Source organism: Ovis aries, chromosome 8 (genome assembly GCF_016772045.2).
Source record: "Ovis aries strain OAR_USU_Benz2616 breed Rambouillet chromosome 8, ARS-UI_Ramb_v3.0, whole genome shotgun sequence".
Lineage (NCBI taxonomy): Eukaryota > Metazoa > Chordata > Mammalia > Artiodactyla > Bovidae > Ovis > Ovis aries.
The window spans coordinates 28,195,938-28,210,009 of record NC_056061.1 but is presented as its reverse complement, the minus strand read 5'-3'; the positions used below and the strand labels follow the sequence as shown (position 1 = coordinate 28,210,009).

The following is a 14,072-nucleotide window of genomic DNA, read 5'->3' as shown; positions in this document are numbered from 1 at the left end:
CGACTGAGCAACTTCACTTTCACTTTTTACTTTCATGCATTGAAGAAGGAAATGGCAACCCACTCCAGTGTTCTTGCCTGGAGAATCCCAGGGGTGGGGGAGCCTGGTGGGCTGCCGTCTATGGGGTCACACAGAGTCGGACATGACTGAGGCGACTTAGCAGTAGCAGCAGCAGTGAAAACTACTAGGCCATTCAGATATGGTCTAAATCAAATCCCTTATGATTATACAGTAGAAGTGATAAATAGATTCAAGGGATTAGATCTGATAAACAGAGTGCCTGAAGAATTATGGACAGAGGTTCATAACATTGTACAGGAGGCAGTGATCAAAATCATCCCCAAGAAAAAGAAATGCAAAAAGGCAAAATGATTGTTTGAGGAGGCCTTACAAGTAGCTGAGAAAAGAGAAGTGAAAGACAAAGGAGGAAAGGAAAAACATACCCATCTGAGTGCTGAGTTCCAGAGAATAGAAGGAGACATAAGAAAGTCTTTTTAAGATCACAATGCAAAGAAATAGAGGGAAACAATAGGATAGGAAGGACTAGAGATCTCTTCAAGAAAATTAGAGATCACAAGGGAATATTTCATCCAAGATAGGTGCTATAAAGGACAGAAACAGTATCTTAAGGAGAGGTAGCAAGAATATGCAGAAAAGGTCTTAATGAACCACAATGGTGTGATCACTTACCTAGAGCCAGACATCCTGGAGTGTAAAGTCAAGTGGGCCTTAGGAAGCATCACTACAAACAAAGCTGAACTCCAGCTTTGTTTGATGGAATTCCAGCTGAACTATTTAAAATCTTAAAAGCAGATGCTGTGAAAGTGCTGCACTCACTATGCCAGCAAATTTGGAAAACTCAGCAGTGGCCACAGGACTGGAAAAGGTCAGTTTTCATTCTAATCCCAAAGAAGGGCAATGCCAAAGAATGTTCAAACTACCATACACTTTTACTCATTTCACATGGTAGCAAAGTAATGTTCAAATACCATCAAGCTAGGCTTCAACAGTATATGAACATAGAACTTCCAGATGTATAAGCTGGATTTAGAAAAGGCAGAGGAACCAGAGATCAAATTGCCAACATCTTGAATCATAGAAAAAGCAAGGGAATAAAAAACACACACACACACATCTGCTTCACTGACTACGCTAAAACCTTTGCCTGTGTGGATTACAACAAACTGTGGAAAATTCTGAAAGAGATGGGAATACGAGACCACCTTACCTGCCTCCTGAGAAACCTGTATGCAGGTCAAGAAGCAACAGTTAGAACCAGACATGGAACAGCAGACTGGTTCCACATTGGGAAAGGAGTACATCAAGGCTGTATATTGTCACCCTGCTTATTTAACTTACATGTAGAGCACATCATGTGAAATACTGGGCTGGATAAATCACAAGCTGGAATCAAGATTGCCAGGAGAAATATCAATAACCTCAGAGATGCAGATGACACCATGCTTGTGGCAGAAAGCAAAGAGGAACTAAAGAGCTTCTTGATGAAGGTGAAAGAGGAGACTGAAAAAGCTGGCTTAAAATTCAACATTCCAGAAACTAAGATTATGGCCTCCAGTTCCATCACTTCATGGCAAATAGATGGGGAAACAATGAAAACAGTGACAGACTTTATTTTCTTGGGTTTCAAAATCACTGTGGAAGGTGACTACTGCCATGAAATTAGAAGACACTTGCGTCTTAGAAGAAAAGTTATGACAAGGCTAGACAGTATATTAAAAAGCAGAGATATTACTTTGCTTACAAAGGTCTGTATAGTCAAAGCTATGGTTTTCCAGAAGCCATGTATGGATGTGAGAACTGGACAATAGAAAAGCCTGAGTGTGGAATAATCAACGTCTTCAAATTGTGGTGCTGGAGAAGACTCTTGAGAGTCCCTTGGATAGCAAGGAGATCAAGATAGTCCATCCTAAAGGAAATCAGTCCTGTATATTCATTGGAAGGACTGATGCTGAAGCTGAAGTCCCATACTTTGGCCACCTGATGCGAAGAACTGACTCACTGGAAAAGACCCTGATGCTGAGAAAGACTAAAGGCAGGAGGAGAAGGGGATGACAGAGGATAAGATGGTTGGATGGTATCACCAACTCAATGGACATGAGTTTCAGCAAACTCTGGGAGATGATAGTGAAGGACAGGGAAGCCTGGTTTGCTGCAGTCCATAAGGTCGCAAAGAGTTGGACACGACTAAAGCTGAAACTCCAGTACTTTGGCCACCTCATGCGAAGAGTTGACTCATTGGAAAAGACCCTGATGCTGGGAGGGATTGGGGGCAGGAGGAGAAGGGGATGACAGAGGATGAGATGGCTGGATGGCATCACTGACTTGATGGACGTGAGTCTGAGTGAACTCCGGGAGTTGGTGATAGACAGGGAGGCCTGGTGTGCTGCGATTCATGGGGTCGCAAAGAGTCGGACACGACTGAGCAACTGAACTGAACTGAGCAACTGAACACCAGATGTCTGCCAATTCCACAAAGAAAGGCTATGTAGTCTGTGCAGAGTACCTGTGACCAGAGAAGCATGGTACCCAGAGGAAATCAAAAGAATACATGAATGGCTGGGACACAGTAATCCAGGTGGAAAGTGGTACAAAACAAAAGTAACCCCAGGTTTCTCAACGTTGGCACTATTGACATTTGGGGCCTGATAATTCTTTATTGTGGGAGACTGTCTTGTGCACTGTGGAATATTTGGAAGCATCCCTGGCCTCTACCCACTAGATGCCAGTAGCACCTCCCCCAAGTTATAATAACCAAAAAAGTCTCCAGACATGGCCAAATGTCCTCTGAGGGTAAAATCACATTTGGTTCAAAACTACTGGAAAGAGATAGGCAGGGAGCAGACCATGTAGGTCTTTTTATGGAGTTTTGTTTTTTTTTGTACTATGAGCAATGGGAAGCCTTTAGAGGCTTTAGATGTTAAAGGGGAGAATGGATAACATAATCTAAGCTCCATTTCTAAAAGATCCTCTGCTAGTAGTGAATAAAATGGAGGGGAGAATAAGCCCATGCCAGAAGGAAAGTGGAAAGACCATTTAACAGGCTAAACCAGTTTAGAAGCTGCTAGACTAGTTCTAGTGCCTGATAGTGACAGCTTGGACTAGGGTAGTGGGTGGTGGAGATGCAGTTGGATGGATTTGAGACATTGGAAGTAAAATCAACAGGACTTAGTGATAGATTGGACATGTCGGGTGAGATAGAGACATCTGGAATGATTCGTGCTAGAGGAAGTAGATGGGTGGTGGTGCAATTTACTAAGTGGGGAAGCTGGAGGTGGCCTAGGTTCATGGGGGAGAGCACATGATTTGATCATGTTAAATTTAAGGGGCTTTTGAGATGCCCAGAAACAGATGCTAAATAGATAATTGGATATGTGGGTGTGGAATTCTAGGAGGTCTGGATTGGAGATACAAATGGGGGAGCAAATGGTCTAAAGATGGTTATCTCAGCTGTGAAAGTGTACAATCTCCGAGGGAAGCACTATTGGAAGAAAAGATGGAAGTCCTAGGAGCTTGAGTGTGGGCCACTATTTGATGACCTGATAAAGAAGAAATGGCTAAAAAATTGGTGATAGCAAGGAAAATGTGGAGTCCCAGAAAGCCACCTCAGAAAGTGGGTCAATAAGCAGGGAATGCTAAACCATGTCAAATTTTCCTGAGAGATTACATAAAGATGACTATAGAAAGTCTGCTGGATGGTCATTATTGGTCTTTGTAAAAGTAGTTCGGGTGGCTTGATGGAAACAGGACATAGATGGGAATGGGTGAGGATTAGGAGGTGAGGAGAAGGAGACAGGTGATGTTTTAGGAGGGATTGGACTGTGAGAAGGAGGGACATAAGGTGGAACCTGGGGAAGGGTATGAGGATATTTTAAAATAAGAGGGCCAGGAGCATGTATCAGTGTCAGTTGGGAAATTTCTGGTTGAGATGAATTAGATGTGCAAGGAGAAGAGATGCTTCAGAGTGGGAGGGAATGACCTTAGTGAAGGGGAGTATAATAGGCCCCTACAGTGCAGAGGGAGCAGTAGAGGGGGGGGCGAGCGTGGTGGGTTTGTGTGTGAATGGAGAAGAGGAGGGGCATCAGCTGAGACTGAGGGAGGCTGGACATTGGGAGTGGGGAACAGGGTAGAGGAGTTTGAAATTATGAGAGTTATTATGAGAATAATGATTCCCAGGAAGCAATAGGCCCTTGGTCATCTAAAAATAAAATTATGATTGGACTACTCAAAACTTGTGTTAGTTTCCTAGGGTTGCCATAACAAAGTACCACAAAGTGAGTGGCTCACAACAGCTGGGAGAGAAATTTATTCTCTTATGATTCTGGAAACAGTCCAAAATCAAGGTGTCAGCAGGACCATGCTGTCTCTGAAGGCCCCAAGGGAAAACCCTCATTACCTCTCTGGCTTCTGGTAGTTGTCAACAATCCTTGGTGTTCCTTGGTTTGTAGATGCATTACTCCAGTCTCTGCCTCTGTCTTCAAGTGGCCTTCTCTCCTCTGTGTCTGTTTCCAAATTTCCTCTTTTTATAAGAACACCACTCATTGGATTGAGGCTCACCTTAATCCAGTATGACCCCATCTTAACTTGTGTACATCTGCAAAGACTATTTCCAAATAAGGCCATATTCACAAGTTTCAAGTGGACATGAATTTTGGGAGGACACCAAGTCATGAGATTGTGTTAATGCATTTTAGAAGTGTTTATAAGATTAAGAGAAATAGCTGATTATAGATCTCTGAGGCCATACATACACAAATGGTATCATAGGCAACAAACCTTGTAGTGTCTCCACTGTCGCCGTGTGATAGATGAAGAAATGGAGTCTAAAGCCTAAGTGACTTGCTTAAAGTGAGGTCCTGGCAGAGTGCATGCGTGCTCAGTTGCTTCAGTCGTGTCAGAATCTTTGTGACCCTAAATGCTGTAGCCCTCCAGGCTCCTCTGTCCATGGGATTCTCCAAACAAGAATACTGGACTGGCCATGGATGGGAATGGCTGCCCATTCAAGTATTTTTGCCTGGAGAATCCTCCCATGGACAGAGGAGCCTAGTGGGCTACAGTCCACGGGGTTGCTGAGTTGCACACGACTGAGCATGCATGTATACATGATGATGAAGGTGAATTTTCTATTCTTACTTAAAGCCCCAACCACCAAAGCTGTGCTTTTAATCTGGGTATCATGTGGCACCTTATGCCACGTGGTGAACCCTCAGAGAAGTAAGCAAATAATAAATTGTGTTTCTTGTCAAAAAAAAGTTACTTTCAATGAATTCACATTCTTCATTAAAAAATTTTTTTTAAATCATGTATTTATTTTGTTGCCATTACTATTGGAGTCAGATGTAAAAAATATTGCCAACTATGATAATAAGGAGTTTACCATATATGTTTTTTATTAGAATTTTATGCTTTCTAGTCTTACATTCAGGTCTTTAATCTATTTTGAGTAAATTTTTATATATAATGTAAAATAATGGTCTAGTTTAATACTTTTACCTGTGGCTGTTCATTTTTCCCAATAAGGAAAAAAGAACTAAAGAGATTGTCCTTATCTCATTGTATATTAATGCCTCTTTTGTGGTAAATTAATTGGCATATATGTGTTGGTTTATTTCTTGGCTCTATATTCTGTTTCATTTATCCAATTTTTTATGACAATGTCATAACTGTTTTGATTACTATAGTTTTCTAATATAGTTTGAAATCTGCAGGGACAGGGTGGTGGGGGGAATACTGGAGTGGATTGCCATGCCCTCCTCCAGGGGATCTTCCCAACCCAGGAATTGAACCCATGTCTCTTACACCTCCTGCAATGGCAGGCGGATTCTTTTACCACTAGAACCACCTGGGAAGCCCCAGGACCTAAACACAGGCACTCTGGCTTCAGAGACCACATTTATCCCTTGGCTCTACTGTCTGTCTTTTCCCAGATAATCCTGAATTAATTATAAAATTTAATCAACTGGTTAATCTATCCATCTTAGGAACTACTCTTCCCTGACATTCTTTGTTGTCATCTTTTTCCCTACACATAGCTAGCTCTTTGTACATTCCTCATGTCTACAGCTCCATGCTGATAGCCCACTGTGTGGAGACCGAGCCTGCCATTTTGTCCATTTGAGCTGGCAAAATATTGCTCTCCCTGTTCTGGTAACTTCCAGGCTTGGCTTTCTTTCCCAGGTCCAGAGCATCCAATTCATGGAGTTCTCAGAAGTGGAGAACCAGGATGACTACTACAGTATGGATGCTGGTTACATCCACACCCAGGACCAGCAAGGGGTGTATGTCATGTATGATGAAGCCTTGAGTGATCTGAAGGACCTAGAGACAAAACTGCTGCTTGTGGCCAGCCATTACATTGAGAGAGAAAAAGGTCAGAAGTCAGATTTTTAAAAATCAACCAGACAAAAATCAACCTATCCAAATGGACAAAAAACGCTAAGGGCTCTATTTAACACCTCCCGCCTCAAAATATAAACACATATATAATAGTAACACACACCACTCTAGAAAAGATAAAGTTTTGTTTCCAGCTCAAGTCCCCCATTTGTTGGAAACTGTAGCTTGGTTATCAGTTCAGTTCAGTTCAGTCGTTCAGTTGTGTCCGACTCTTTGCAACCCCGTGAATCACAGCACGCCAGGCCTCCCTGTCCATCACCAACTCCCAGAGTTCACTCAGACTCACGTCCATCGAGTCAGTGATGCCATCCAGCCATCTCATCCTCTGTCGTCCCCTTCTCCTTCTGCCCCCAATCCCTCCCAGCATCAGAGTCTTTTCCAATGAGTCAACTCTTTGCATGAGGTGGCCAAAGTACTGGAGTTTCAGCTTTAGCATCATTCCTTCCAAAGAAATCCCAGGGCCGATCTCCTTCAGAATGGACTGGTTGGGTCTCCTTGCAGTCCAAGGGACTCTCAAGAGTCTTCTCCAACACCACACTTCAAAAGCATCAATTCTTTGGCGCTCAGCCTTCTTCACAGTCCAACTCTCACATCCATACACGACCACAGGAAAAACCATAGCCTTGAGTAGACTGACCTTAGTTGGCAAAGTAATGTCTCTACTTTTGAATATGCTATCTAGGTTGGTCATAACTTTTCTTCCAAGGAGCAAGCGTCTTTTAATTTCATGGCTGCAGTCACCATCTGCAGTGATTTTGGAGCCCCAAAAAATAAAGTCTGACACTGTTGTTTAGACTCTACTTGTTGCCCAGTAGCATTTCTGCATTACGTACTAGGTGCAGGGCCCTGAGGGAAGCAAAGTAAGCAAGTGAAATTAATGACTTTTTTCCCTAAGTGACAAAAAAAGAAATAATTGACCTTGGGGAAACTGCAGTTAGAAGCAGAGATATTTCTGAGTTCCTTACAAAAAACCACCAGGATGCAAGAAGACCTGGCTAGGAAAATGTCAGACAAGCCCCAGAGGGAGAAATCATTAGTCAGGGTAATCAAATAACCTATAATCTGTATTCTGTCTTTCTTTTGGCATCACTCAAATTTATCCAGTTTTAGAAATCAATGAGGTAAGAATATTCCTGTTGGAATAATATGATGGCATTAGTATTCCATTTGGAAATAAATTAGAGTTTCTAGATGAATTGTAACACCTAAAGGGAAATTTACCAAGAGATTGTGCTATTTTGTAATATATGTAGACTTTAATTAAGGATAATTCATGTTCATATTTTTATAAAATGCTGCTCTAAGAATGTTTGACAGTTAACCTTTCAGATCCCAGAAAGAATTAATTTAGTATTAGTTTAAATTCTTTGCTCTCCCTTTGCCAAAGACCATTTGGGATATGAATCATGGGATGCAGTGATGGCATCCAACATTCCAGAGCACCTAATTTCAACTTTTAGCTTTTATCTTTACTGGTGATCCTACATACCAATGCATCATTTTTGCTGATGTTAATTTATAATAGAATGTGACTGTGTTTAGCTACCAAGAACTTACTTTGACTGAAATACTTAGTCACATGAGCATATCTCACTGAGCTAGTGAGTATATGGTCATTCATTGTGAAATGATTTCCCAACTGCTGCTGGAGAAATTCCTGACCAGTGGCTTTCTGTTGTTCAGTACCCATCATATTCTTGATAATCACTAAACCTGAAAATCCCTTACTTTTTAATATTTTATTCTGAAACAGACTACTTAAAATTTTAAGCAAAATAATGCTGACAATGAAAACTTACAGTACTATAGTGGGAAAATATTTTAGCTGAATAATGGCAATGGTTACCCTTACTGATTTAAGTTAGTAATTAGCACAACTAAGAAATACGTTAGAAATTTCCCTGAAAATTTTTGACTTGGTTGGCATCAATTGATACAGCAGTTTAAACTAGGTTTGTTGTTAAATCACCAGGAACCTGTTTTTACAGAGGAGAAATGTATGTTTTGCTTTTAAATTACAGGTTTGAGGAGATTTTAGTAAATCTTTCATGTTAACTGAATTTTGGTTTATATTTCTAAAATTAGTCTTTTAAAATGAAAAGTAAACACAAAAACCTTTGTTGATCTAGAAGTCAGCAAGTATGAACTTAAGGCCTACCTAGTCTTGCCCATGTCTCTTTAGCCAATTCTTGGGAATCCCAGCTACCCATTTAGTGTTTTCATTCCTGAGAGGGAGCTGACAATCTGACGGGTCCATTTCTACTAGCAATACCTCTATAGTGAGGCCTGTCTCTAATCATTTTCATCCTTTTCTCTCCCAGGTCACAAACAGGGCAGCAAGTCACATATTGACCAGGACTGGGGATGGACCCATGCAGGTGTGGACAGATTTGCTGTGCTGTATGACATGTGGACTTGGGAAGCAACTCTTCTAGAAAGCAAGCGCCAGGTATTTTTGCCTAGAAAACAAAACACCTATTAAAAACATTCTTATAAAACCCAATATATTTTTTTAAACCCCATGGGTCTTTTAGGGCAACTCCCAATGAAGTGAATAAGTATTTTAAAAATCTTGGCTAGTTGTAAGTATATAATCAATTTTATGTTCTTTACTGTGGTTCTTTATTACAAAAAACAAAATGTGAAGGATATGGCTTCAGCTTAAGGGAAATTTGTTAGAGGGCTGTATAATTTAGGCCCTTTTATGACATGTATGCTTTCAAGGAGAATGTGTGTGATGATTCCATTCATGTTCATTGTGCTGTCAGGGACAGGCCTCACTTTGCTAAATGCAGACAAACCGACAGACCTTATTATGGTCTTTAGACGGGTAGGCCACATGTGGGTGGGTGAGAGCAGTTGGGCAAGGATTTCCAGAAATGGAAATGACAGGATTTGAAGACTAGATGTTGGCATGAGAGAATGAGAGTGGAATTAAAATGACTTCCTCAAGCTCAGGGAGGAGGCTGTCGACTGAAACAGAATGAAAGAAGAGTGGCTTCTTTAGAGGGGAACATTTTTTTGAGTCTAGGACACAAGGCATGGAGGAGAGTTTGCTAAAACCCAGGTGTGAATGTCTTCCCAGGTGGCGCTAGTGGTAAAGAATCTGCCTGCTAATGCAGGAGACCTAAGATACATGGGTTCGATCCCTGGATCAGGAAGATCCCCTGGAGGAGAGGGCATGGCAACCCACTCCAGTATTCTTGCCTAGAGAATCTCATGAACAGAGGAGCCTGGCAGGCTACAGCCCATACGGATACAATTAAAGCAACTTAGCATGTATGCATAAATGTTTTATAGGAGCTGTAGGTTTGAAGTTCAGGAGCAGTTATGAGCTGAGGTGTAAAGGTGGAAGTCATACCATAGTAATGTATCAAAATGAGTAGTAAAAGAGATGTCTGAAATGGGTCCCTGGGAACACTTACATTTAAGGGGAAGGTCATGGGACAAGAATCCATGAGAGGAACAAGGAGTAGCCAAAGAGACTGCAGCAAAAAGAAAAGGATAACATTAGGAAAGCCCACAGAAAGAAAACAGTCTTAATTGGGAGAGGATGATTACCTGTGTGGAGAACAGTTGAAACATAAAGAAACGTGAGTCCTAACAACCAGACGGGGTTAGCCATCAGGCAGTCATCGTTAGCTTTGTAGGACTCTCTCAAAAAGCAGCAGAGGTGGAAACCAGGTTACAGGGAGTTGTGATGTGGTAAGAGGATGTGGACGGGGAAATGTTTTCTTTGAATTGTTTTTCTAGTAGAGGGTTTTACCATTTCATCTACCCTCTGGTCTGTTACTCATGGAGATGTAGATCATCCAATTTTGGAAAACAACTGGCTAGACTTCCAGGGTGCAAGCCATAGCTTTGAAAATTGTTCCTCTTTCCAAAGACAACTGGTCTCTAGAGTGTGCATCTGGACACTTGATCTGTCAGTTAGAAGCTCACTGTGATCAACTGAGTAAATGGGAGATTTAGCCTCATAGTATAGAAACTGGAGAGGCTGCATTAAGTGTAAGTAATACAAAATCCTCAAACTCGACATGTTTATTTGTCCAGATTGAGTTGTAGGCAGTACCCCTTTTCTTTGCTCTCCCCACCTCTGTTTTCAGTTCTTCTAGGCCTCCTACGGAGGACTTGATAGTAGAGAAGAACAGAAAGGCAAAGAGTAATAAATAAACAAACCAATTTCTCCTCACTTTGGCCTAGTGTTCATTCTGTGCTAAGTTACCAGGGCTGTCTACTAGTTTCTTCTATGGTACATGAAAATATTCTAACTTAAAACAACCATTGAAAATAATCTCCCTCCTTTCTACCCTGAGAATAAGTTCCCTATAGAAACTGACTTATCTTTGCAAAAACCCGGAAAATGTAGCCTTCCAAATCAATTTCTGGAATTCCAGAAATTGTCAAAAGAGCCTATTTTTAATTGATAAACCAGACTTTTGTCTGGAATACAATTGATTTCCCCCAGTACTGAGTCTACTGCTAAGTGTCTTCAGCTGTTTTTGATTGTTCAATATATTGGAATCACTAAAGTTAAAAATTGCTCAAATACATTAGGTTGCCTTAAATCCTTCAAGTAACCATATTATACAAACTGCTCATAAAAACAGAGCTGGTATGAGTTTAGGTGGATTAAGAGACTCAGAAGCCAGGCATCAGCTCTGCCAGTTCCTAAGTGACGTTTATACCAACTGCTAATTCTCTCCATAGCCATCAGAGGACACATTTTCAGGATAATTTGAATTAGTGTTTAGAGCACTAAGAAAAGGGAGGCGGGGGGAGCGCAGAGAATTCTGTGACAAGATGTGTCTGACACTGATTTTCTCTTTTACACTTTCATTTGACCTAAAGTACTGTTTTTAAAAGTTTTTTTAAATCCAAGAAATAAAAAGAGGCTTAGGTTAAAAAAAATGTCTATAAACACAGTATGGTTTGAGATTATTCATTCTGGCTCTTTTCTATTTTCTCCAATATTTGATGCCTACCATCAGTGTGCACCGCACATTATTTTGCCTGCAAGTTGGCCCTTGACATACACAGGTGACATTTGACAGGCTAGGAAGACTTCTTAGACAAATGTCAGTCCAGAGTTCAAATGGAAATGAGCCAGTTAGCAAACAGATAATAAATAGAACCTATGAGGTGTAAAGATCACGGCCCTACCCCTGATGAAAGAATTCATAATAAAATTATGCAAAGGGCCATCTGAGAGCTTTTCAAGGTGGAGGACAAAGCTTGAAAAAAGTGTTGTCAATTTAAAAAGAGCCACCTTTTCCTTCTCAACAACTGGGGGTGCCAGGTAAAATATGACAATATTTGCGACATACTAAAAAAAGTATTGGTTGTTTATCAGCAATTCAAATTTAATTAGATGACCTGTATGTTTATTTGTTAAGCCTGGTAATTCTACCAACAACAAAGTGATGATGGCAATTTAGCACCTGCCTCTGCAACCTGGTATCACCAGATTGGAATCACTAGCAAGAACCCTCCCCACAATCTTCCCCTGCCAAATAACCAAACAGTAGGGCTCATTGTACAAAAGCAGGTCGCAGCAATACAAATTCTATAAACCAGCTCCTGGGATTGCCCTGGTCCTGCCAAAGAGGTTTAAATTCATTGAGAATGATTTAGGGAAGTTACTGTTTCTTTCTTAATCTTCCCCTAGGCTATTGAGTGACAGCCTCCTTACCCCATCACTCCTTTGTTCCTGCTTTGTCTTCTGCTATTTAATAACTGAATGCTACTCTAGAGTAGAGAGCTCTGTGGATGGATTAATGTCATTTAGATCACCCTGATGGCTTCATTTTCCCTGAGGCTCTCTTAAAGACAAGGGATCTGCACCTTTCTTCATTTCACACTCTCAGGTGTGTGAGTTTTTAACTTGCGGAGCACACTCTCTGTCCTAAGTGTAAGGTATAGTTCGCGCCAAGGCAGAAAGAGGAAAGACGACCTCAACAGAAGTAGGTTACCTTTATTCAGGCAAGGAGGGGCGACAGTCGGCCTAATGACCAGGCTGAGCGTGGAGAGAGGCTCCATATTTATAGGGTGGTTTGTGGAAGCGATAAGGGAAACATTAATCAGGCGGGATGTTTTGGGTATTCTTTAGTTGAGATGGCATTTGTAGTTGGGCAGGGGGTGATGAGTCTTCTGGGCAGGTGTAGGGGGTGGAAGGTTTCTGAACAGGGGGTGATAAGTCCCAGATAGATGCAACCAGCCTGGAGCATCAGGGCAGGACCTAAAGTTCTGTTTTGTTTTCTCCGATGATGATTTCTAGATGATTCAGCAAGGGCCTTCGAAACTGTTGTTTTCTTTTCTAGGCCCAAAAGTCTCCTTCACTAAGCTTTTAGCTTCTTCTGGTGTTATCCTTTGTATACTAAGGTTGACCCAAGTTCCCATGGACCAGTGTTTCCCAAAGTGCATCCTGCAAAACTGGATGCTAAATAAAGTGCAGTTCTCCTGGGTTCCCTTACCCTACTGCTCTCCATCCGGGTGCCCTTTCCCAATAAAATCTCTTGCTTTGTCAGCACATGTGTCTCCTCGGACAATTCATTTCTGAGTGTTAGACAAGAGCCCAGTTTCGGGCCCTGGAAGGGGTCCCTCTTCCTGCAACAAATGGCGACTCTGGCGGAGACTCTTCTTCACTGAGACTGACATCCTGACCACTCGGGGTACTCAGGGGCCAGCTTGCCTGCCAATGGACCAGACCCAGCAGCCGCAACTGGGACCCTTTTGTCCCTGTCCTCCTCCTGATGTGGACAACTGGCCAGAGTGCCCTGACCAGTAAGGAACAAGAGACTTTATTGACCTCTCTCCCCTTCCCTCTCTCTTTCCTCTCCTTAACCCTTTCTATCCTTCCCTGTTTTTCCAGTCTCCCAGTCCTGGATGCAGGAATCTGGTCGAAGGGCCCTCAGCCTGAGCTGAGGATTGGAGACTGATCACCTCCTCTTGGCAGAGAACTCGAATTCTGGTTCTGGTCTGGTCTGATTTCTGGTAGGGCTGAGTTCCAGTCCTCCCTTCTCTGGAGGCCCAGGGAAAAGTCCCATAACGCCTGGGTATCTGTAGGTGGCAGGAGATGTCTGTAAGGCCACCCCTTTCGCCCCCCTTCTCCCACCTCCTCCCCCTTCTTCTTTCAACCTGGCTTCCTTTCCTCCCTTGAAATCTTTGATGTTAGTACTTGGATGAAGGAAATGGCAACCCACTCCAGTAGTCTTGCCTGGAGAATCCCATGGATGGAGGAGCTTGGTGGGCCATAGTCCACGGGTCGCAGAGTCAGACACGACTGAGCGACTTCACTTTCACTTTAAATAAAGTGCCCCAGGCTCTCCCTCCTTGAGCCTTAGCATTGAATAGCCTTCAGACACTGGACATCTATTGCTAAGGCAATATTTGATTCCTAGGCTTCTATTGATTCTCAAGTGTTTGCCTTCTTGGGAGCCTCAGGAGTTATTATTGCAAGATGGAGACACTCCTGGTTTTTCTTGCCACTCAGGTTCCTTTACTTCCTCCTGAGCTGTTGCCACCTATATTCAAGCAGTGCTGACACCCTCAGTTCTTTCTGGTCTTTCATTCCTAGCTATGGACTCTACACAATGAAAGGTGCTCTTTATCTCCTTTTAGGAAATTCCTTAGTTTGTTAAGAAGTGGGCTGGCTCCCA

The 14,072-nt window shown here is 42.1% G+C and overlaps 1 protein-coding gene across 2 annotated transcripts in view; it reads left to right on the top strand.

Annotated features, from left to right (window-relative positions):
• Window positions 1-14,072, top strand: part of CCDC162P (coiled-coil domain containing 162, pseudogene) — a 195,329-nt gene that overhangs the window by 73,799 nt on the left and 107,458 nt on the right. For both annotated transcript variants that reach the window (XM_060419505.1, XM_012182637.5), the window contains 2 exons: window positions 6,196-6,388; window positions 8,736-8,863. In XM_060419505.1, the coding sequence (XP_060275488.1) occupies window positions 6,196-6,388; window positions 8,736-8,863 (321 nt within the window). The remainder of the gene's footprint in view (window positions 1-6,195; window positions 6,389-8,735; window positions 8,864-14,072) is intronic.